This window comes from Chiloscyllium plagiosum, unplaced genomic scaffold (assembly GCF_037043375.1).
Source record: "Chiloscyllium plagiosum isolate Xiang-an unplaced genomic scaffold, Cpla_swu_hap1 HiC_scaffold_1, whole genome shotgun sequence".
Classification (NCBI taxonomy): Eukaryota; Metazoa; Chordata; class Chondrichthyes; order Orectolobiformes; family Hemiscylliidae; genus Chiloscyllium; species Chiloscyllium plagiosum.
This window is the reverse complement of record NW_028270139.1, coordinates 93,631,906-93,657,017: the sequence shown is the minus strand read 5'-3', so window position 1 is coordinate 93,657,017 and position 25,112 is coordinate 93,631,906. Positions and strand designations below refer to the sequence as shown.

General features: G+C 43.3%; 1 protein-coding gene across 1 annotated transcript in view; it reads right to left on the bottom strand.

Moving 5' to 3' along the window:
* Nucleotides 1-9,200: 9,200 nt before the first annotated feature.
* The window catches only part of LOC148152161 (uncharacterized), a 63,967-nt gene continuing 48,055 nt past the window's right edge, over nt 9,201-25,112 (bottom strand). Inside the window, exon 4 of the mRNA XM_087993948.1 lies at nt 9,201-9,460. Coding sequence (XP_087850074.1) covers nt 9,201-9,460 — 260 coding nt within the window. The remainder of the gene's footprint in view (nt 9,461-25,112) is intronic.

Sequence of the window (25,112 nt, the reverse complement as noted above, 5' to 3'; positions counted from 1 at the left end):
TTTATTAAGATTGGGAACAGCTGGATTTATCCAGTAAACCCATGGAAAAAGCAGGAATCATCCACTTCAGCTAGAAATGTGAGAATCCTTCACTTTAGTTGTAAAAGCCAGGAATTTTCCAGTCTGGCTACAACAGAAAACCTGCCAGTGCAGCAGCACTGCTGTTACTGTACTGCAATATAAAAGCTTTTTAAAGCAAGGACAATAAATAATTATGTTGGGAAGACATGACATCAGAAATAATACATACAGAAGGGTTTGGAGGGATATGGGCCAAATGCTAGCAGGTGGGATTAGATTGGGTTGGGATATCTGGTCGGCGTGGATGGGTTGGACCGAAGAGATGTACAGCCTGGAAACGGACCCTATGGCTCTATAAATGGCTAAACAGAACACAGTAATGGACATTTTAGAATTTTATTCAAGGTACTGAATGTCTTCTTAGCTAGATACTAAATCAGGAGTTGAAGAGGTTAATACATCTCTATGTACAACTGGCTCACCAAGGTATAAAAGAGGCAGCAGATACTTTTGGAGAGGTACCGAAAGTCTTTGACAATTAATTCAATCTCAGAACATAAATAAAAGTTTTGAAAGAGCCAAATTTATCAGAAAAGTTCGGCATCCAGGGCAATCCATAAATGATTTTATTAATGATCTCTACAATTGATGGACAAATTCAATTATAATGGCATTAAGGCAGAATACATAAGAGACAACATTGTTGTCATAATTGCTGATGTAAGTGTGTCAGGTTTCTTACAGTCCAAAGAAGATATTACTTTCAAGAAGCAATTAAGATGATGAGAGAAACAGAATTCTGGAAGCAAATGTCAGTGAACCACTGCAGGGCATCCTGAAAGAGGAGGGTGATGAGTCAGACATTGTGTACATGTTGGCACTAATGATATGGGAAAAAAGAGGAATGAGGTTTTGCATCAAGAATTCTGGAAGCTAGGCAGTAGATTAAAAAGCAGGACCTGAATGGATGTAATCTCTAGACTACCTCCGGTGCCAAGTGCTAATGAGTTTAGAAGTAGGAAAATAGGATAGATGAATGCATGGATCAAGAATTTGTGAAGAGGGAGGGTTTTAGATTCCTGGATCATTGGGACCATTTTTGGGGAAGATAGGACATGTACAAAAGGGACAGTCTGCACCTGAACCACATTGGGACCAAAATCCTTGCAAGTAGGTTTTCTAGTGCAGTTGGGAGGCATTTAAACCAGTCAGGCAAGAGGAGAAGATACAGAAAATCGATAAAATGGAGAAACATCATGCGACAGCAAAGGAAGCAAATCAACGTGAGTTCAGCTATGCGAGAGTCGAGAGAGTAAGGCAAGGCTTAGGTAGCCTTTACTTTAATGATAGGAGTCTAATAGGTAAGACTGATGAGTTATTGACGTGGATTGACACATACAAGTAGGGTATTGCTGCTTTCACGAAAACGTAGATAAGGGAAGGGCTGGACTGGCAACTAGTATAGGATCTGTAGGTGAGGCAGAGGATGGTGTAAAAAGAATGGTGGTATCGCACTATTGATTAAGGAGTCAAATACTGCAATAAGGAGAGATGATACCTTGGAAGGATCTTCAAATGCATCTTTGAGGGTAGAGCTTAGGAAGGTTAAGGGGGCAGCTAATTTACTGGGATGCATTATAGGTCCCCAAAGAGTCAGTGGGAAATAGAGGAGTAAATATGTATATAGTTCACAGAGATTGTAATAGTAATAATTTGGTAATTTTAGGGGATTTCAACTTTCCCAACATAATTGTCAAAGTGTTAAGAGTTTAGATGTTGTGGATGAAGTGTATCTAGGAGAACTTTTTGTATCAATACATAGAAGGCCCAATGAGGGAAGGAGCAATACTGGATCTGGTTTTGGAGAAAGAAGCTAGACACACGTTTGCTGTGGCAGTGGGGGAACATTGTGGTGATAGCGACCACAACACAGTAGGGTTAAAGTTTATTTTGGACAAGGAAAAAGACGGCCTGCAAAAGACGGCTTTGGATTGGGGAAGGCATATTTTAATAAAGTAAAGAAGGTTCTGGTCACAGTAGACTGGGAACAGCTCCTTGGAGGTAAGTCTACAGCTGAGGCGGGGGCGGGGGGATGGGGTGGGGAGGTGGAATTCAAAAAGGAACTAGGGAAAGTACAGATCCAACATGTACTCTTCAGAACCATGTGCCTTGATCATGTGTTCATATGTATCGGTGACTCAGGATATCTAATGAAAATGGAAAATGACAAAATCTTGGTGTAATTTTAAATAGAAACTGTAAAGTAAGTTAAGAGCAGTTGTAAACCTAAACAAAAAATTATCTTGGTTTGCAGAAACCCAGGAAACAAGAATCATTTGATTGTGTTATTTATCCAATCATTTTGTTTATTTTTCTGTGTATTAATCTGAAGAAAAACACGATGCTGTACAACAAGCAGAATAATTGCTGTGACAAGTGCTTTGAAGGTTAAATATTAAACAGCAAGAACCATCGACCCTTTATTTTTGAATTTCAGTTGTTTTAAGTTTGTTTAAAATATTAACACAACCTTTTCCTGCATTTGTTCTTCCTTGTTGGATGATGCACTTGACGTACTGAGCCCTTCCAGCATGGCAGATATTCTTTAAGAGATAAGATGGCAAGCAGCATCACTAGGTGGAGATGAGAAGTAAAAGAAAACAAATACTGAAATAAAAACTGAAAATTCAGCATCTGAAACAGGATGACTGGGTGTTATTTTAGATGGGCTTGCGAAGGGCATTACCAGAAAACTATTTCTATGGATCAAGATTTGATTATGCCTTTGGGTTTTTTAAACTAGAGATCACAAGAATTTATAAATTGCTGTAACAAATAAATAAACTGACACTGGAAGTTCTGCCAAAGTGTAGTTGTGTAATGATTATGTACAGAATCTTCCCAGGCCCTGAATGTTATGGGCTGTGGCAAGAAATTTGCTATGATTGTAAGAGAGGTCAAGCAAGACCTTGTTTGATGTTGACACCAAAAGGTATTGATCTGAGATTCTCACTAGTGAACAGTTTTAACCGTTAACAGGAATACCACATATTATCCCTCTCATTGCTACCTCATTAATACACACTCTCCCCACCCGCCAGATAGAAATTAAATGTCGCAAATTCCCGACATGAAAGTAAAAACAGGTATCTGGTGAATTCAGTTTGTCAACTTGGCTATCTGCAAAGATGGAGTTTAGATGTCAAAGTCACCTGTCTTTGCCTGCACATGGTGAAGGAGCTGCTCACTTCACATCATGGATAGTGCTAATGATGAGTGGACTCTGTATCTTCAATACTGTAATTGCAGCTAGACAGAGACTTGCACACACAGCTGCTGGTCAGAAGTGAACCTACATTTACAAAAGTAAGAACTTATTGACAGGGGTATCTCGCCTGGGTTCTGACAAGGTCTTTTTCTTTCTTTCCCTCCCACTACATCTCAGTGCGATCTCAGATTCTGCAGCTGGGGTAGAGGGTGACTGCCTTCAGTGGAGCCTGTTGGCCTTGGGGTTTTGATTGTGTGGCCCCAGGAATGTTTGTGGCCAGAGGCTCAGCCATGCAGAATGTTGTCCTGCCTAGAGCAAGCACTGGCTTGACCCCCCACTGGGTTGACAGTGCAGGCTGGGTGAAGGTGGAAGGCCCAGCCACCGCTGGAGGAATCTGAGAGAGACCTGTAGGGAGCCTGTACATGTTTCTTTCTCCTGCTGAGTGCCCACTAGCATAACCCTGTTTCCTTATGAGAAAGGGACACCAGATTGAGTAAAGGAGCCTTATCAGCGTATCACTTTGCCCTTGTTGCTGAGCACTGATGGTTTGCGTGATAGAATAGGTCTGTGCTCCCAGCCAGCATACGGAGAGAATGCTGAAGCTGGCTTCCAGATGCCAAACTATCCATGAAGGCAGTGAGATGCTCGCATGCCTGATGCTGTGAGCTGCCAGTGTTGTTGCTGCAGTCCTGCAACATTTGTGTCAGTTCGCCCAGTGCTCCTGCCTGCTGCTCCCCTGCTTGCTTGTGCATTGATAGGAAATCCCTAATTGTCAACACAAAGGAGTTTTCTCCTGTCTGGGGCTGAGCTGGATCCCATTCCTAAGTAGGCCTCTGACTGCCGGTGGCCTGCGTCATTTCTTCCTCAACCAGCTGTGGCAATGTGGTAGTATTGGGCTCACCAAGAAGTCAGAGAGTCATTGAGATCAAAAAAGACCCATCATATCTGCTCTGATTAAAAACAAACACCTGACTATTCTAATCCCATTTTCCAGCACTTGGCCCATAGCCTTTTATGCCTTGGCATTGCAAGTGTACATCTAAATATTTGTTAAATTTTGGGAGTTTCTGCCTCTACCATCTTAGAGACAGTTAATTCCAGATTCTACCACCCTCTGGATGAAAATGCTTTTCCTCATACCTGTCTAAACCTCCTGCCCCTTACCTTACAGCTCTATGAGTCCCTAGTGAGACCACACTTGGAATATTGTTGTCCAATTCTGGTCACCCTATGATAGGGAAGATACAGAGGCTTTGGAGAGAGTGCAAAGAAGGTTTACCAGGATGCTGCCTGGACTGGAAGGCTTGCCTTATGAAGAAAGGTTGAATAAGTTGAATAAGCTCAGACTTTTCTCTCTGGAGAGAAGGAGGGAGAGAGGAGACCTGATTGAGGTGTACAAGATAATGAGTGGAATAGATAGTGTCAATAGCCAGAGACCTTTTCCCAGGGCAAGATTGACTGGTATGAGGAGTCATAGTTTGAAGATATGAGGAGGAAGGTATAAAGGAGACGTCAGAGGTAGTTCTTTATGCAGAGAGTCGTGAATGCATACAATGCATTGCCAGCAGTGGTGGTGGAAGCAGAGTCATTAAGGACATTTAAGCAACTGCTGGACATGCACATGGACATCAGGGAGTTGAGGGGTGAGTAGGTTAAGTTATTATATTTTACATTAGGATTAAACTTCGGCACAACATCGTTCTGTACTGTTCATTTCTATATTCAATGTTCTAAGTAAATCTATGTCCCTCTGGTCATTGATCTTCTTGCCACTCACCCAATTCTGGTTCGAATTTACCAAATTTCCTTGGATCCCATGGGGTCTTAAATTTACTATCAGTCTTGCATGTGGGACCTTTATCAAGGACTGCAATTTCCCCTCTCGCGTGGTCGATGATGCCCTCACTGCATCTCCTCCATTTCCCGCATCTCTATCCTTGAACCCCACCGCTCCAATCGCAACCCCTTGGTCCTCACCTTCCACCCCACCAACCTCTGGATACAGTGCATCATCCTCTGCCATTTCCGCCACCTACAAATGGACCCCACCATCAGGGATAAATTTCCCTCCCCTCCCTATCTGTGTTCTGCAGAAACCATACCCTCCGCAAGTCCCTTGTTAGTCCACGGTCCCCACCAACCCACCCTCCCCTCCCGGCACCTTCCCCTGCCATCACAAGAAGTGTGAAATCTGTGCCTATACCTACCCCCTCACCTCTGTCCAAGGCCCTAAAGGATCCTCCTACATCCGACAGAGATTTTCCCGTATTTCCACACATGTCATCTACTGTGTCCGTTGCTCTCGATGTGTCCCACTACATTGGGAAGACAGAATGCCAACATGCTAAACATTTCAGAGAACATCCCTGGCACACACGCACTAAACAACCCCATTGCCCTGTGCCCAACACTTTAACTCCTCCTCCCAAGCCACTAAGGACTTGCAAGTCCTGGGCCTCCTCCATCGCCAAACTCTAGCCCACCTGACGCCTGGAAGAAGAACACCACATGTTCCACCTTGGGACCCTGCAACCACACTGGCACAATGGGGGAAAGACACATCGGGAGACTGACACATCGGTAGACTGGTACACAGGGAGGCTAACACACAGGGAGACTAACACATAGGGAGACTGGCATACTAGGAGATCGACACATTGAGAGATTGGCACATCAGGAGATAGGCACATTGGGGGACTGGCACATGGGGAGGTGGCCACATCGAGAGACTGCCACATCGGGAGACTGGCACACAGGGAGACTGGCACACAGGGAGACTGACACACAGGGAGACTGACACACAGGGAGACTGACACACAGGGAGACTGACACAAAGGGAGACTGGCACACCGGGAGACTGGCACACCGGGAGACTGACACAGCGAGAGACTGCCACGCCGGGAGACTGACACAGAGGGAGACTGACACAGAGGGAGACTGGCACATTGGGAGGCTGGCACACAGGGAGGCGGACACAACGGGAGACTGACACATCGGGAGACTGGCACATCAGGTGACCGGCATGGTGAAATATCGGGAGACCACCACATCAGGAGACTACCACACAGGGTGACTGGCACATAGGGAGGTTGGCACATCGGGACACCGCACATCAGGAGACCAGCACAGCGGGAGACCGGCACAGTGGGACACTGCCACATCGGGAGACTGGCACACAGGGAGACTGGCACATTAGGAGACTTAAACACAGGGAGGTTGGCACACAGGGATAGTGACACACAGGGAGACTGACACGCTGGGAGACTAACGCATCAAGAGGCTGGCATACGGGGAGACCAACACACATGGAGACTGGCACACAGGAAGACCTCCACATCAGGACACTGCCACATCGGGAGAGTGGCACACAGGGACACTGGCACATCGGGAGGTTGACACATCGAGAGACTGCCGCATCAGGAGACTGCCACATCAGGAGACTGACACACAGTGAGACCAACACACAGGGAGGCTGACACACCAGGAGACTGACACACGATGCCAATTGCCATTGATCATGCTAATTTAACTTTGTAACTCCTGAGAAGTGGAAGTGACCACGGGTGAATGTAAAAGTGTTACCTGTGGCTGATAATTCTCAAATACTTTCCAAAGGTCTCAATTCCCACACAAGGCCCAAGAGGCATCCTCCTGTCACAGTGAACTGTAAGCATGGACGCTTATATTCAGCATTGTGGGTGAATGGAGGTGGGAATGGTGGTAAGAAGGGAGTATCCTACCACCTCACAATTTCCTGGAATTGTTTGGCAAATGGCTGTGCTGTATAACATGTCAGAGATTCCTGTGCATTATATTGCCTCCTTCCAGAGACCTCCATTCAATAGTGTGTTCACATCCTATGATAAGTTTCATTTCTGCTTCGTATGACAGATCAGGAATCACATTGCTGAGAAGCTTTGATATTCCCCATGTAGGGCCATTGCATCCTGAATGGATCCAGAATGGCCATTCTACAAAGACAGCACAGATGAAGGAAGGAGGTACAAAGGTGTCAGAAAGCCCAGAAACAACTGGAACAGCGAAGAGCTGCTGCACAACCTTCAGAGGGGGGTTCGACAACCGAATCTCCCCTCAGGATATAGAGAGGTTGACGAGAGCCAGAATTTACTGTCCATGGTGTCAGTTCCTCGAGGTGACTGAGGCACAGTGTAGGGACACCACACTGGAACACTGGCTGTGCAACAGCAAGACTTGCATTCTGAAATAGCAGGTGACCACCCCTCCCAATGACCACTAAGGTAACAATCCCATTTCATGTTCATGTTCCTCAATCCTCAAACTCATAAATTTCTCAAGAATGTTACAGGTACTAGTTAAGGAAAATTAGCTTCTGGGGCATCATCTGAGAGCAACATATTGATTCTCTTATGGCCATGATCAGATTGTGAGGAATCCTGATACAGATCCTTTTGACCCTCCCATCTTTGCTTTTGATTTTGCATATGCAGCCAAATGAATAAATAAAGCTAACGTACACTTCATTCAAATGTCAAAATTGACCAAAGCCATGTTTTCCAGCAGAATATGTGCCACCAGGTGTAACTTGGGTGTTAATGGAGTGTTAGATGTCACCCATGCCTGAATGGGCATGTGCTCCCTTGCAAACCACTTGGGTGGAATTAATCTTGCTCTCAGAGGTATTGTGCATTGATGAAAGTGACATTTATAAATGTAAGGGTTGAAGTCTAACATCAGTTGCTGTGCAGGATGCTTCTCAGAGATGAGCAATGTCTTGTCAACATATCCTTTATCCTCCTTGGGATTTATCAACTCTAACATGATATACATGTACAAAAATACAAATTGCTGGGAAAACTCAGCAAGTCTGGCAGCATCTGTGGAGAGAAATGAGAGTTAACATTTCAGGTCCAGTGATCCTTCTTCAGATCTGATTGTAGCTCAGAAAAGATTGGCATATATAGTGAAGATGGGATGGCGGGGCGGGGGGAGGAGTATACAATAGGTAGAAATGAAGCCCAGAAAGAGACAAAACAATAATTGGACAGACATGGGAATGGGTAAAGCTCAGCCTGGTACTAATGGCCCCAAATGGCAGTTATTGATTCCCCCGGGCTGATGTTTACCCATCCCTTTGTTTGTCCAACGGGATCATCTTTTGTATGGGACTGACCACTTTCCGTCAGTTCTCAAAATGCCAGTGACGTGGGACATTTCATCCTGGGCAGAGAGACCTGGGTTTCCTTGTGCATGAATCATAAAACGATGGTATGCAGGTACAGCAGGTAATTAAGAAGGCAAAAAGGATATTGTTCTTCATTGCTAGATGGATGGAGTTTAAAAACAGGGAAGTTAGGCTCCAGCTGTATTGTGTGCTGGAGAGGCCACATGTGGTCGTACTGTGTACAGTTTTGGTCTCCTTACTTGAGAAAGGATGGACTGATACTGGAGTGGGGGCAGAGGAAGTTCACTAGGTTGATTCAGGAATTGAAAAGTTGCCTTAAGGGGAGAAATTGGGTAGACTGGGACTGTACTCATTGGAATTTAGAAGAAGGGGGGAGGGGATCTCATAGAACTATTGAAAATTATGAAGGGAATAGATAAAATAGAAACAGGAAGGTTGTTTCCACAGGTAGGTGAAACTAGAGTTTGGGGGTATAGCCTCAAAATAAGGGGAGCAGATTTAGGACTGAGCTGAGGAAGGACTTCATCACCCAAGGGTTGTGAATCTGTGGAATTCCCTGCCCAGTGAAGCTGTAAGGCTTTACAGTTGAATGTTTTTAAGGTAAAGGTTGATAGATTTTTGAACAGTAAAGGATTTCATGGTTATGGTGAGTGGGCAGATAAGCGGAGCTAAGTCCATGAAAAGATCAGCCATGATCTTATTGAATGGTGGACCAGGATTGATGGGACGGATGGCACATTCCTGCTTCTAGTTCTTATGGTTCTTATGTTCCTTGACCAGCTGTGGAGTTATACCATAGATGTGCTCGGCAAAACGTGCTCCCAAATCTATTGTAGAAAGAAAGTCTGTGGGGATGAACATTTCTGAGCAGATGGAGGATGCAGGAGGCAACATTACTAGTATACACACTGAGGAATTGCTGGCTTCTTCCTCCAAGGTGGAGGGGAAGCTGATGGACTGAGGAGCTGGGCTCTTTGGGACTGAAGCTGTGTTAGTGCTGCTGACGTCTGCACAAGAGAAGAGAAAACATAGGTTGTGCAATCAGAATAGAAGCTTGAGTATGTCAAAATTATATTCAGAGTGTGGTAACTAGGGAGCAGCACAGCACAAATGAAGCTTACTGGGTTATCTCAACATTGAAGTCTCAGCATCCTCACGTGGATGGTCACAGTTACATGTCTCTCCCACCATTTTGAGGATCTTCCCCTCTTTGGGGTAAGCACAGGAATGTCAGCCAGCTTGCCAACCATTCTTATTCTCTCAACCCAGTTGTGCACTATTTTCTCCAGCAATCAGAAAAGAGGTGGAACTGAATGAGATGAAAGAATAGTTAATGATGGTGCATGAGCAAGACCGGTGGTCAGGTGGCTGGCCCCTTTGAGTGAGTAAGAAGCACAGTGAGCAGGACAGCTTAGGAGCTTGGGGAATGAGGTGGGTTAGAGCCTTTGATGAAGAAGATACATGTGATATTGCGAGGGGTAGGTCATGAGCCTTGGTGGTAGGTGTATCCAGTGACAGAGTTGGAGTTAGATAGCAGAGAGAACATAGTGGCACCTACATTTGCAAGGGTGGATAGATGAGAAATCAATTTAAACATAAAAGAAAAAAAATAAAGCAATTAATAAAATAAACAGCGATGATAGAAGAATGCTGTAGAATGGAAAATGCATAAAATATGAGTGGACTTTTTTTTGAAATTAGAGAAATAAATTTAAAAAGAATTTGCATATACATTCCCAAAGCATCCCACAACATTGTACTAGTATTATGTAAGTAAACATTTAATTTGTGTACAGCAAGGATCCAAAGATGTCAAATAAGATAAATGACCACTTCAATTTTTTTGCAATTTTTGCAATTGTTTCTGTTTTCTGGTGGCTGCAGTAATTTACTTTGATATTTTGGTGGCATTGCTTGAAAGGAAGGTATTTACCAGACTGCTAACCGATTCTTTTTCACACAGTGCCATGGGAACATCTATATCCTGGAGAGACAGGTGGTGTCTGTAATTTTTCTTGTACTTTACTTGCAACTTACTTTCATTCTATAATCCTCAAGTTAACAAGCACTCTCAACAGCATTTGATTGATTGCTGGTGAACTTTTCAAATGCATTTGATAGTCTGCGGAGGTTATACGAGCAATGCCAAACTGTTCCCATTGGTTTAACTATATTGATCAGAGTAGATTGTTCACTGTAAAAGAATGACTGACAAGTGACAAGGCTTTCAAAAGTGTGATAACAAGAGTTCAGAGGTACTATGTTCCTGTTAGAGTGAAGGGTAAGGCTGGTAAGAGTAGGGAACAACGGATGAATTAAGATATTGAGGTTCTAGTCAAGAATAAGAAAAAAACTCATATATTAGATACAGACAATTCGGATCAAATGAAGCTCTTGAAGAGTATAAATAGTGTAGGAGCATTCTTAAGAGGAAAATCAAGATGGCAAAGAGGGGATATGAGATAGCAGGTAAGGTTAAGGATAATCCAGAGATTCTCATAGGGCCTCTTAAACATCAACAAAGTCATCTATGTGTTGAACCTTAGGAGAGTGAAGAGACAGAAGATGAACATTTTGCATCAGTTTTTACTGCAGAGAAAGAAATGGAGCTAGAGAACTTGTGGAACTAAAATATTAATGTTTTGAAAACAGTTCACATTGTAGAAGAGGATGTGCTGAAAGTCTTAGAAAATATAGAAGTGGATAAATCTCCTGGATCTGATCAAATCTATCCCAGGACATTGTAGGAAGTTAGGGAATAAATTGTGGGGATCCTAGCAGAAATATTTGTAATCTTTAACCTCGGGTGAGGTGCCGGAGGACTGGAGGGTAGCTAATATTCAGCCTTTATTTAAGAATGACTGTGAGGAGAAACCTGGAAACGATAGACCTATGAGTCTGTCATTGGTGGTGATCAGTACAGGCCCTTCAGCCCTTAATGTTGTGCTGACCTTTTATCCTACTCTAAGATCAAATTAACCTACATACTCGTCATTTTACATGTGCCCATCTGAGAGTCACTTAAATATGTCTAATGTATCTGACCCCAGTACTACCGCTGAGAGTGCATTCCATACCCACCACTCTCTGTGTAAAGAACCTACCTCTGACACCTCCCCTACACCCGCCTCCAATCACTTTAAAATTATGCCCTTGTGATAGCCATTTCTGCCCTGGAAAAAAGTGTCTGACTATCCACTCTGTCTATGCCTCTCATCATCTTGTACACCTCTATCAAGTCACCTCTCATCCTTCTTCTCCCCAATGAGAAAAACCCTAGCTCCCTTAACCTTTCTTCAAAAGACATGTCCTCCAGTCCAGGCAGAATCCTGGTAAATCTCCTTTGCACTCTCTCTAAAGTTTCCACATCCTTCCTATATGAGGCGATGAGAACTGAACACAATATTCCAAGTGTGGTCTAACCAGGGCTACAGCACCTTGCAGCTCTTAAGCTCGATCCCTCTGCTAATGAAAGCCAACACACCATATGCCTTCTGAACAACCCTCTCAACTTGGATTGCAACTTCGAGGGATCTATGGACATGGACCTCAAAATCCCTCTATTGCTCCACACTGTCTTTAACCCAGTATTCTGTATTCAAGTTCGACCTTCTAAAATTAATCATCTCACACTTTTCCAGGTTGAACTGCCACTCATAAGCCCAGTTCTGCATCCTGTCAATTTCCCGTTACAACCTACAACAGCCCTCCACACTACTCACCACTCCACCAACCTTTGTGTCATTGGCAAACTTACTAACCCACCCTTCCACTCCCTCATACAAGTCATTTACACATTCACAAAGAGCAGAGGTCTCAGAACATTTCCCTGTGGAACACCACGGGTCACCGAGCTCCAGGCTGAATACTTTCCATCTACCACTACCCTCTGTCTTTTGGGCCAGCCACTTCTGTATTCAGACAACCAAATTTCCCTGTATCCCATGCATCCTTACTTTCTGAATGAGCCTACTATGGGGGAACCTTATCAAATGCCTTGCTAAGATCCATGTACATCACAGATTGTTGGAGATGATTCTGAAAGGTAGGATTTATAAACATTTGGAGAGGCAAGGATGATTAGGAATATCAACTTGGTTTTGTGCGAGAGAAATTGTGTCTCACAAATTCAATTGAGTTTTTGAGGAAGTAACCAAAAAGATTGATGAGGGCAGCATGGTAGATGTTGTTTGCATGGACTTTGAGAAGGTTCTGCACTAATTGGTAAAATTAGATTGCATAGGATTCAGGGTAAGCTTGCTAATTGGATTTAAAATTGACTTGACAGTAAAAGACAGGGGGTAGTGGTGGAGGGTTGTTTTTTAGACAGGAGGTCTGTTTGTCATTTATATAAATGATTTGGATAAGAATAAAGTATGGGTAGTAAGTTTGCAGATGACACCAATATTGGTGGTATAGTGGGCAGTGAAGAAGGTTATCTAAGATTACAAAGAGATCTTGATCAATTGAGTCAATGGGCTGAGGAGTGGCAGATGGAGTTTAATTTAGATAAATGTGCTGTTTTGCATTTTGTTAAAACAAACAAGGGTAGGTCTTATCTAATTAATAATAGGGTCCTGGGTAGTGTTGCAGAATAGAGAGACTTAGGGGTTCAGGTGCATAATTCTTTGAAGTTTGCATCACATGTAGACAGGGTAGTTAAGAAAACATTTTGCATGCGTGTCTTCACTTCTCCAATCTTTGAGTGTAGGAGTTGAGATGTCATGTTGAGTTTGTACAGGATGGTGGTAAGACCTCTTGTGGAGTACTGTGTGTAGTCTGGTCTCCCTGTTATAGGAAGGATAATATTAAATTGGGGAGGGTTCAGAAAAGATTTACTAGCATGTTGCCAGGAACGGAGGGTTTGAGTTATAAAATAGGCTGGATAGGCTAGGACATTTTTCACTGGAATATATGCTATTGAGGGGTGACCTTATTGAGGTTTATAAAATCATGAGGGGCACAGATAAGGTGAATAGCAAAGGTTGGGGAGTTCAGAACTAGGTGACAAATTTTAAGGTGAGAGGAGAAAGCTTTAAAAGGTCATGAGGGGCAACTTCTTTTACACAGAGAATGGTGCGTGTGTGGAATGAACTGCCAGAGAAAGTGGTGGATACAGGTACTAACATTTAAAAGACGTTTGGATGAGTACATGAGTAAGAAAAGTTTAGAGGGATATGGGCCAAGTACAGGCAAGTGGAAATGGTTTAGTATGGGAACATGGACAACGTGGACTAGTTGGACCGACGGGTCTGTTCCCATGCTGTATGACTCCATATATTACACTGCAGCCTGTTAGATTGGAGTGGGAGCTGTATAATTAGATTAGGTTAGATAAGATTACTTACAGCGTGGAAACAGGCCCTTCGGCCCAACAAGTCCACACCGACCCGCCAAAGTGTAACCCACCCAGACCCATTCCCCTACATTTACCCCTGCCCCTAACACTACGGGCAATTTGGCACGGCCAATTCACCTGACCTGCACATTTTTGGACTGTGGGAGGAAACCGAAGCACCGGAAGGAAACCCACACAGACACGGGGAGAATGTGCAAACTCCCCGCAGTCAGTCGCCTTGTAGCTATTGATTGTAGCTAGCTTGTTAGTACCTGACTGAATCAAAGTGTTAGTACCAAAAAAGAGCTCCAAATATTCTTGCATAAGTGCACAGCACACCACACCCATTTACTTAAGAGGCTTGATTCTGAAGATATTCTAAAAGAACACTTAGTTTAAATTTATAAGCGACCAGGAGGAATAATAAGCCCCTAAAACTCCTTAACAACTCAATTGGCATTATACAGAAGTCATCCAATGCAATATTCAATTCCAGAACCTTCCTCTGAAGTATGTTATACCAAAGTTAAATCTGGATGATTGGTCAGACCATTGATTTTTATATCAGTTGAAATGTCAATCTAAATTTTTACTGGCAGTTTCCTGTCTACATCTTTCACTGTAATAGTTCTTGACAAAATCCTGTCTTACTTTTAAGATGAAAAATATCCTGACTTTTTCAAAAAAGCTTTATTTTTAAAATTCATTTGTGGGACTAGGGTGTCATTGACTAGCTCGCATTGATAGTCCATCCCTATTTGCCCTTGAGAAGGTGGTAGTGAGCTGCCTTCTTGAATCGCTGCAGTCCATTTGCTGTGTATTGACCCACAATGCCGGTAGGGAGGGAATTCCAGGAATTTGACCCAACGACTGTGTAGGAATGGCAGTATATTTCCAAGTCAGGGTGGTGAGAAGCTTGAAGGGGAGCTTGCAGGTGTTGGTGTTCCCAAGTACCTGCTGTCCTTGTCCTTTTAGATGGAAGTGGTCGTGGGTTTGGAAGGTGCTGTCCAAGGATCTTTGGTGAATTTCTGCAGTGCCTCTTGTAGATATTATACACTGCTGTTACTGAGCACCAGTGGTGGAGGGATTGAATGTTTGTAGATGTCGTGCCAATCAAGTGGGTTGCTTTCTCCTGGATGGTGTCAAGCTTCTTGAATGTCATTGGAGCTGCACTCATCCAGGCAACTAAGGAAAATTCCATCACACCTCTGACTTGTGCCTTGTAGATGGTGGATAGACTTTGGGTGTCAAGAGGTGAGTTACTTGCCGCAGTATCCCGAGTCTCATACCTGCTGTTGTAGCCACTTTGTTTAAGTGGTAAGTCCAGTTGAGTTGCTGGTCAATGATAACCCCAAGGATGTTGACAGTGGGGTTTCAGTGATGGCAATACTGAAGGGATCAAGGAGTCGTGGTTAGAGTGTCTTCTATGGTGATGGTATTGTCTGGCATTTGTGTGGCACAAATGTTACTTGCCACGTGTCAGCCCAAGCCTGGATATTGTCCAGATCTTGTTGCATTTGAGCACTGATTGTTTCAGTATCCTGGAAGTCGTGAATGATGCTGAACACTGTGCAATCATCGTCGAATATCCCCACTTCTGACCTTATGACAGAGGGAAGGTCATTGATGAAGCAGCTGAAGATTGGTGGGTCTAGGACACTACCCTGAGGGACTCCTGCAGAGATGTCCTGGAGACGAGATGACTGACCATCCACAATCACAACCATCTTCCTTTGTGCCAGATATGACTCTAACCAGCTGAGTGTTTGCCTCCGATACCCATTGATTCCAGTTTTGCCAGGGCTCCTTGATGCCATACTCGGTCAAATGCAGCCTTGATGTCAAGGGCTGTCACTCTCACCTCACCTCTGGAATTCAGCTCTTTTGACAAAAATTTTTATTAAAACATTTTACAAATCTTTTACAAAACAACTATATATATAAAAAGAAACCAAAATACAACAATTTAGAGGTAGTACAATAATATCATACACAATACTATTAATGATAAACCACCTAATATTCTACCAGAACAAACATATCTACTTAAACTAAATTGCAATCAAATGAAATAAAAAATAAATTAAGCTGAATTCAAATTAACTTAAATTAAATTATATCACATTACTTTATTCTATTTCACTCACCACCTCTCCACTAAAGCTCCCAACCCTGGGAGCACCAGTCACTGTACCTGTATTTTGTTTCCCCCAGCTTCCCCCACCCAGACTGATCCCAACGGCTATATCACGGCCCTAATTAATATTGCTGATAAGTCTGTGTCAATATAATTTAGAAAGGGCCACCTTGTCTTATAAAATTGCTCCATTTTGTGATGCACCATATTTGTGTGGTAGTCTTGGGGGAGATGCTCCATCACCAGCCTGCGTCACCCCATAAGAACTGGGGGGTTTTCCAATGTCCAATTTATTAAAATGTTCTTCCTTGCACCATGGGTAAGAATGTTACATAGTCTCTTCTCACGTTCACCCCGAGAGGGAAAATTTGGGAGCCCAGAAGAAGAAATACCGTGTCCACTTTGACTTCAATTCCCAGGATTTTCTTCAGCTCCCTTACTATGGCATTCCAGTACCTCCGGATGTAAGAGTGCCTATACTAATTTTACATTTGGGACATCCTGGAGCTACTCCTCTCTTGAACTTGACTAGCCTCTCTGGCACCATATGAGCCCTGTCTTCAATTGCATGCCCTGCGCTTTGTTACATATTGAAATTTTCTTTACATTTTCCCATAAATCTTCCCATGTTTCCAATGAAATATCCTCTCCTAGTTACCGATTCCAAGTCTTACAGAGTCTCTCCACATCTCCTAAGGCATGTCCTTTCTGTAAGTTATACAAAATACTAACCCGTGCACTGGAGCACTCTTTTCTCCACATCTAATTTGTAAAACTGAGCCAGGAGTGTGGTCTTCCTCTGTGTATAATCCCTTATCTGAAAGTACCGGAAAAAGGTCCCTATTAGACAATCCATATTTCTGACTCAGTTGGCTAAATGACATCAAGTCCTCCCCCTCGAATAGATCTCCCAAACAAGAGATTCCCTTGTTCTCCCATACCTTAAAGACAGAGTCCATTGCTCCAGGTTTAAATCCTTGGGCTCCCGCCAATGGGGTAAACGGCGAGGCCTTAAGCCAATTGCCCTCGTCTTGCCTCATTATCCTCCAAGCTTTCAACATATTTAAAATGATTGGGCTCTTACACTGCTCGTTCACGGGTTTCATCTTATCCATGAATCATAGATTAATTAGGGGACATCGCGTTTGCAAGGCTTCAACGTCAAGGCAAATCGACTCCAATTCCCCCCGTACCCAGTCACCCACATCTGATAACAGGGTGCTTATTTGATCTCTCTTCAAGTCCGGAACACCAACCCTCCCCCCACCTCACCCTGCGGGAGCTGCAATTTAGTAAATTTAATAAGAGGGCGCCTGCGACACCAAATAAAGGACCCGAGCCAACCATTGAGCCTCCGGAACACTCGTCTGGGTAGCAACAATGGGAGCATTCTCATGGGGTACAACAGGCGAGGAAGAAGATGCATTTTAATCAGGGCTGCTAGGCCTAACAATGATAACGGTAATCCTTACCACTCCAGTAATTGTGCATAGTTAGCTTTATACACCTGGTGGAAGGCAGGGGTAATAAAAATTCTCAAAAAAAAATCCTTTTGACGACCATTTAAACAGGAACTACATTCCATCCTTCACATTAGGCATCTCCACTGGCATGGCTTCCGATTTTGTGAAGTTGATCCTGTATTTTGAAAAACTGCCAAATGAATTAATTTTTGGAAACAATTGACGAATAGACTCCTCCAGATTTTCCAAGAACAAAAGGACATCATCAACCTATAGGATGATCATATGCTACCCCATTTCCACCCTTGGCGCCACTATTTCAGGATCCCTCCTGATAGCCTCGGCTAGCAGCTCAGTTACCAAGGTAAATAACAGCGGTGAAGAGGACACCCATGTTAGCTACCTCTCCCAATATTAAAGTTATCCGACTTGGTGACGTTTGTGATGACAGCTGCCTTAGGATCATTATATAACACTGCCACCCATCTGGCAAAAGCTACCCCAGTCCAAAGTGCTCTAGGACCCTAAACAGTTATGGCCATTCGATCCGGTCAAATGCCTTTTCCCCATCTAGGGAGACCACCAAACCTCGGATCAATCTTTACTGGCGTACCTGCACTGCGTTCAGTCCTCTCCTGATATTGTTGAAGGAGCTACGGCCCTTGGTAAAAACTACCTGATATTCTTTTATAATATAGGGCAATACCTTGTCCAATCTCAAGACCAGCACCTTTGACAGAATTTTAAAATCTGCATTCAACAGTAAACTTGGTCTGTAGGAAGCACATTCTTCGGGGTCTTTCCCCTTCTTTAAAATGAGGGAGATATTCGCCTCCCTAAGAGAGGGCAGAAGACAATCCTGTGTATATAAATAACTATACGTCCCCAAAAGTGGCTCCACCAACACATTTATGAATTCCTTATAAAACTCCCTCGGGAATCCATCTGGCCCCGGTGCTTTGCCACCCTGGAGATGCTTTATTGCTTCCTGCACCACTTGTATCATCATCGGCGCATTTAACAGGGAGACTTGTTCCTTATTTATACTGGGGAGGTCCAGGTTCTCAAAAAAGGACTGCATTCTCACTGCACCATCTTTGCCACCCTCCGACAGATATAACTGCAAAGTATTCCCGAAATCTAATATTGATCTTCTTCAACCCACAGGTAACTGTGCCAGCCTTCTCTCTAACAGACAAAATGGATTGGGAAGCATTTTCCTTTCATGCCAGATATCTACCTGGCTTATCTCCAATTTCAAACAATTTTTGTTTCTCAAAGGAGACCTTGGCATCCTGTCTACCCCAGGATCCACTAGGCGGTTAAAATCCCCTCCTCTGTTTGTGCAGCGCACCCCAATATTCATTACTTTGACAACTGCATCAAGTAGAGAGTGCATCAGGGACAATAAACATTCAGGACGCCATAATTTTCTCCATGTATTAGAGCTTTAAGAATGATGAGCTGTCCATGTTCGTCCTTAATTTGCTTAGTTACTTGGAAAGGGAGGTTCCTTCTTACCAGTATAGCCACTCCTCTACTTTTGGAGCTAAAGGAGGAGAAGAATACCCTGTCATAACCCCATTGCTGCAGCTTCAGATGTTCCTCATCAGTTAAATCCATTTCTTGCAGCAGGGCGATGTCAACCCTTTCCTTCCTAAGACTTGACAGCACCTTCTTTTTTTTAATGGGGAATGGCTCCCTTTTACACTCCAGGTGCACCACCTGAACAAATCACTGGCCATGATCGTCCAGGGTAGCCTGTGGTTTCCCAAAAGGAGGAAGCTTATTTGAGGTGCGGCAAGTGAAGAAAACATTAACTCTATAAAGTCTAAAAGCTGCGCCTATAAAACCTACTACAACTAAAAAACTAACCACTACATTTAACTTAAACAAACACCCAAACAAACACCAGTTGACTGGAGATCTCCCCACTTGCCCATAAGGGCAATCCTCCAAACCTTGCTACCACCCTCGCTCCTTCCAGCTGAGGCCACGCCCTAGTCCCAGGCAATGCACAGATAAAGAGAACATGTTATTTACATTCTGAGAGTTAACAATGGACATCCACCCTCCCCACTCCACACCTCTTCTCCATTCATCTTAACCACAGGTATAGCCATCCTCAATCCAAAAAAAAGAACAGCAGCAAAAAAAACCCAGACAATAACCAACTGACTGAAATGATAAATAAATCAGGTTTAATACTAAGGCAGTACAAAAACTATAAAACTGATAGCCACAAAAAGGGGAGAGAGGAGGAAAAAAGGGGCAGAGAAAGTAAAGAAAAGCTGTACCATTGTCCCTAACAGTGCTTCTTTTCGCACCCCTCACAACCAACCCGAGTCCTTTATTTCAAAGAGTTCACAAAGTTCTTGGCCTTTTCTGCTAAATCAAAATTACGTACTGTCCCTCTCTGAGTGAAACGTAACATGGCCGAGTACCTCTAGGAATATTGAATGTTCAGATCCCTTGATTGTCTTCTAACTTCATTAAATGCCTTTCTCTTCTTAATTATGGCTCCTGAGAAGTCTTTAAAAAAACATTATTCTTCAGCCTTTGTATATTAAAGCCTGTGGATCTTTTCCCAGTTTCCTTGCTGTTTCAATTACTTTACAATGCTGGAGTTGAACTTGGACCGGTGTAGGGGGGGGGGAGCATCCAGCCTGGATCTGTGCATGGCAATCTGGTGGGCCAACTCCACACTCACCAGGCCCGACTCAAACTCCAGCCCCAGGAACATCAGGAGCAACCTCTCCAGGTCCTTGCCTTCCTCGCGCTATGGGATACCCACGAGCCGTAAGATTTTTCTTCTACTTCTGATTTCCAGGTCATCCACTTGTTCCTGAAGGAGCCAAACCTAGTCTACCTGTGTTCAGATCCTTCCTCCCGATGTTGCGGCCCTCTGCTCCACTGCTTCTACTCTTCCATCCAGTGTTTGAATCTCCTGCTCCTACTTTGTCAGTCTGGCAGATATTGGCCCCATTGCTGCTTCAATATTTTCTCGGAGTTTGCCAAGCTCCGAGAGCAAATGCTGCTGCCCCGTAAAATCCAAAGCGGCCGCCCTGGGAGTTTGAGCAATGGCTAAGGGCACCCCCGACCCAGTAGGGGAGTGCCCTGCTTGCTATACTCCTTTTGTCTTTTTTCCTTTATTCACCTTCATCCTGATCTTAGAGCTGTCAAACTGCAATTTTAGCAGCTCCAGATGTTCAGTAACTGTATATTATCGATTTTTCTCCCACGGGTGGTTAACGAGGGGGGTGCAGGATAAAGGTCCACCTTGCCAAGTGTATGGCACAGAACCCAGCACACCAGACCACTCAGCCCGTCCCCATTTTGGATCTCTCTGCCCATGTTTGAATCAAGGCTGTAATGAGATCAGGAACTGAGTGGCCCTGGTGAAATACAAACTGGGCGTCACTGAGCAGGTTATTGCTGACCAGGTGCTGCTTGATCGCACTGTTGAAGACACCTTCCATCCCTTTACTGATGATGGAGAATAGACCAATTGGGCGGAGATTGGTCGGGTTGGATTTGTCGTGCTTTTTGAGTACAGGACATACCTGGGCAAATTTCCACATTGTCGGGTAGATGCCAATGTTGTAACTGTACTGGAAGAGCTTGGCTAAGGGAGCAGCACGTTCTGGAGCACAAGTCTTCAGTGATATTGCTGGAATGTTATCAGGACCCATTGCCTTTGCATTATCCAGTGCCTCCAGCCGTTTCTTGATATCACGTGGAGTAAATCAAGTTGGCTGGAAACTGGTATCTGTGATGCTGGGGATCATTGGAGGGGCCAAGATGGATCATCCACTCTGCACTTCTGACTGAAGATTGTTGCGAATGCATCTGCCTTATCTTTTGCACTGATGTGCTGGGTTCCTCCATTATTGAGGATGGGGATATTTGTGGAGCCGCCTCCTCCAGTGAGTTGCTTAATTTTCCACCACCATTCACGACTGGATGTGGAAGGACTGCAGAGTTTAGATCTGATCCATTGGTTGTGGGATGGCTTAGCTCTATCTATCACTTGTCAAGAGTGTGATGCTGGAAAAGCACAGCAGGTCAGGCAGCATCAGAGAAGCCGGAAAATGATATTTCATCAGAAATCCTGAAGAAGAGCTATTGCCCAAAATTTCCAGCACCGCACTCTTGACTCTGATCTCTAGCATCTGCAGTACTCAATTTCACCTCTGTCTATTACTTGCTGTTCATTCCATTCAGCACTCTAGTAGTCCTGTTTGCTAGCTTTGCCAGGTTGACACCTCATCTTCAGGTATATCTAATGCTGCTCCTGCTTCTTACACTCTCCATTGAGGAGAAAGTGAGGTCTGCAGATGCTGGAGATCAGAGCTGAAAATGTGTTGCTGGAACAGCGCAGCAGGTCAGGCAGCATCCAGGGAACAAGAGAATCGACGTTTCGGGCATAAGCCCTTCTTCAGGAATGAGGAAAGTGTGTCCAGCAGGCTAAGATAAAAGGTAGGGAGGAGGGACTTGGGGGAGGGCCGTTGGAAATGCGATTGGATGGAAAGAGGTCAAGGTGAGGGTGATAGGTCAGAGTGGGGTGGGGGCGGAGAGGTCAGGATATGCCAGGCCATGAGGTTACAGATTGTGCTGGAGTACAGTTCTGCTGCTGTTGATGACCCACTGCACCTCATGGATGCCCAGTCTTGAGCTGCTAGATTGGTTGGAAGTCTGTCCCACTTAGCAGGTGATAGTGCCACACCACAGCTTCTTTTGAATTGTTCTCTTATGTTACTCATCATATTGAACAGAATATTTCAACTTATTCAGCTTATTTTAACTAAAACACATGTTTCTCATTTCCTAACCTACTTTACAAAAAGCTTTTGAGATTGGATAGGTAATAACATTTTGTTTTCATTGGAATCTTAACGTAGTTTTGTTGTAAAAATACTGAAAACCCTAGTTGTAAAATGAGGGATTTAAAATGAATTTTTAAGATTTGTTTTAGAATTATTTTTAATGTGTTGTAGTATTGTAGTAATATATCAACAGGGAATGAGTGTTGTACATGTAAGACATCTACACAAACTACGTCAAGTGCCACAGTCACTCCCTGAAGAGCATTTTGCATAGTTTATTTAGTGATGTGTTGCCTGATTTATTTTCAGCTAACTTCTGGATAATGTAAATGGCTTGTTCTGTGTTAATGATCTATTTCCAGACCACCCACACCTTCTTCTCTCTTGAGTATATATTAAAGTTTAATGCTTGTGTTACAAGTATAAAGTTTATAGGATAGTTATGTGTTAGGGCTGCCTCTTTAATTTAAGTTAAAATGGAGAAATGAAGGGATTTGTGTGACCTGTTCTAAATTCTAAATGTAACAAGAGACTCTTGGGGATAACTTTGAAACATTCTGAATAATGCCATTGCCTACCATTTTTGCTGAGTTGGAAAGAATCGTATGTCATAACCCAAACATGTACAGGGATAAAAATAAAACGAATAATTGTGAACGCTGAAGATCTGAAACAACAACGGAAATTGCTGGCAAAACTCAGCAAGTCTGGCAACATCTACAGTAAGGAAACAGACTTAACATTTCAAGTCAGGTGACTCTTCATTAGTTCTGATGGACTTTGTCTCCCACAAGGAGTATATGGTGCTTACAGCTGTTGATACTGTCATGGGCAGGTGCATATGTTACAGGTGGACTGGTGAGGTCAAGGTCAAGCTTTTTCCCCCTATTTGTAACTTTCTTCACTATTTGTCATGAACTAAGTGCATCAACTATATCCTTTATGTCTCAGTCAGCTCAGCTAGTAGTGATGCGACTGAGCCACTCTTGGTAATGGACATTGAAGTCCTTCACCCAGAATACAATTTGTGCCTTGCCATCCTTAATTTATCCTTCAAATGGTATTCAAACTGGAAGACAACTGATACATCAGCTAAGTTAGAAGGGAAGATAGATGGCGTTAACTGGTGGGAGATTTCTTTTGTCCATATTGACCTGATGCTATGAGATTCCACAGGATCTGTAGTCAATGTTTTAGGCTTCCAAGACTAACAGCTTCATTGTGAATGCTTGACTGAGCACCCGTGACTGACTAAAGCGTTCATCTCTGTGGTATGTTATTTGTACAGCTTAATGGGTCCTACTTTCATTGTTTGATTGATGCTTTCTAAGCTTCAGATAGGCTTCTCTTGCTTTAATATAGTTTTTCAAATACCCATTTGTTTATATGGACAAATTTTGGTGTTATTAAGTGGATAAAATGCTTTTTCAACTGATGTTTTATTGTCTTGTTTGATTAATGGCTCTAGGAACTTGTAAGAGAGGCACTTTGTTTTCAAAAGGAATGTTAAATGCTTGATTATTTTTCTTTTAATGAATATTTTGATGAGTTGACACTGCTGCTATCTGGCATATTGAGTCTGTATCTAGAAGACACTGAATCAGTTGACATAGGTGGATTCCTGAAGGCAGGAGAGGCAATGATAAACATAAATTTGGGGGTGATTGAGGTGGCATGAAAAACATATTAGAACATGGAGTGGATATGGGGAAGACAGAGAATCATGGAAGATAAGTGGCAGAAGAATTGAGAGATAGAGGGCCAAGCAAACATGAATATGAACTGGGCTGGTGTCGCAGTAAATGCAGGCAAGCCATCAGATCTGCTAACCTTTGCTGCCAATTCACCTGTTTCCATTGCTTGATTTCTTCAAGCAGATCCTTGAAGAAATCAAGTCTGAATACAGTATAGGCACAAATAATGACTTCAGCAGTGATCATGAGCTAATAAAGGGGCAGAGAAGCCTGGTCAAAATCTAATTTTGTTTGTTGCAAGCATTGAATTGAATTCTGCAGTTTGAATTTTTGAAGTTTCCAACCTTAAGTGGGGTTTAAACAAGGTCTCCACTCCATTGGCAGTTGTGTTACATTTATTAAAGAAGCAGCTAAAGCTAGTTCCTCAGACACTGGGTCAGGTAGAACTTTTGTATTACTAACATATAAAACTAAGTTGAGAGTCAGGTGCTGGAAAGGCTCAGTAGGTCAGGGAGCAACCAAGGAGCAGGAGAATCGATGTTTCGGGCAAGAGCCCATCACCAGGAATGAGGGCTCATTCTGCTCCTCGGATGCTACCTGACTTGCGCTTTTCCAGCACCACACTCTTGACTCTGATCTCCACCATCTGCAGTCCTCACTTTCTCCTACATATAAAACTAACCAATTTTACAATAGAGCACCGGACAGGAAGGGAAAGAGATTTGCTTTGCCTTGCCTTTTTCCTAACAAATTCAACTTCCGGGAATTAGTTCTTAGCTTGGTTCTCCTCCAGGTGAAGAAACTAGTTTTTTTGGTGAGTATATGGGAAGTGACTTCAGTTTATTCTATTCCCAAGCTTCAAAACAATGCAAGGTTAATAAAACTTTCAAAAACACAATTAAGAATGTAATTGAATAAAGTAATTCATTTAATTGATTACATAGGAAATGAAAGGATATTGGGGAGGGAAGGATGGGTGATATGTCAATGTGTCAAAGCTGCAGTGTATGGAGCTTCTGGGTGTCAGTTTGAACCAGGGTAAACCTGGACTTCAATCAGCTTCAGTTTAGATTTTATAAGTTAAGGCTAAACTATTTCAATGCTTCAGGAAAGGGGAATGATATCTGCATTCTTTGTATCAGAAGATGGATCTTAGGATCTTCTGATTTGGTCAGATTCAGGAGAGTGTGACTGTTAGTGA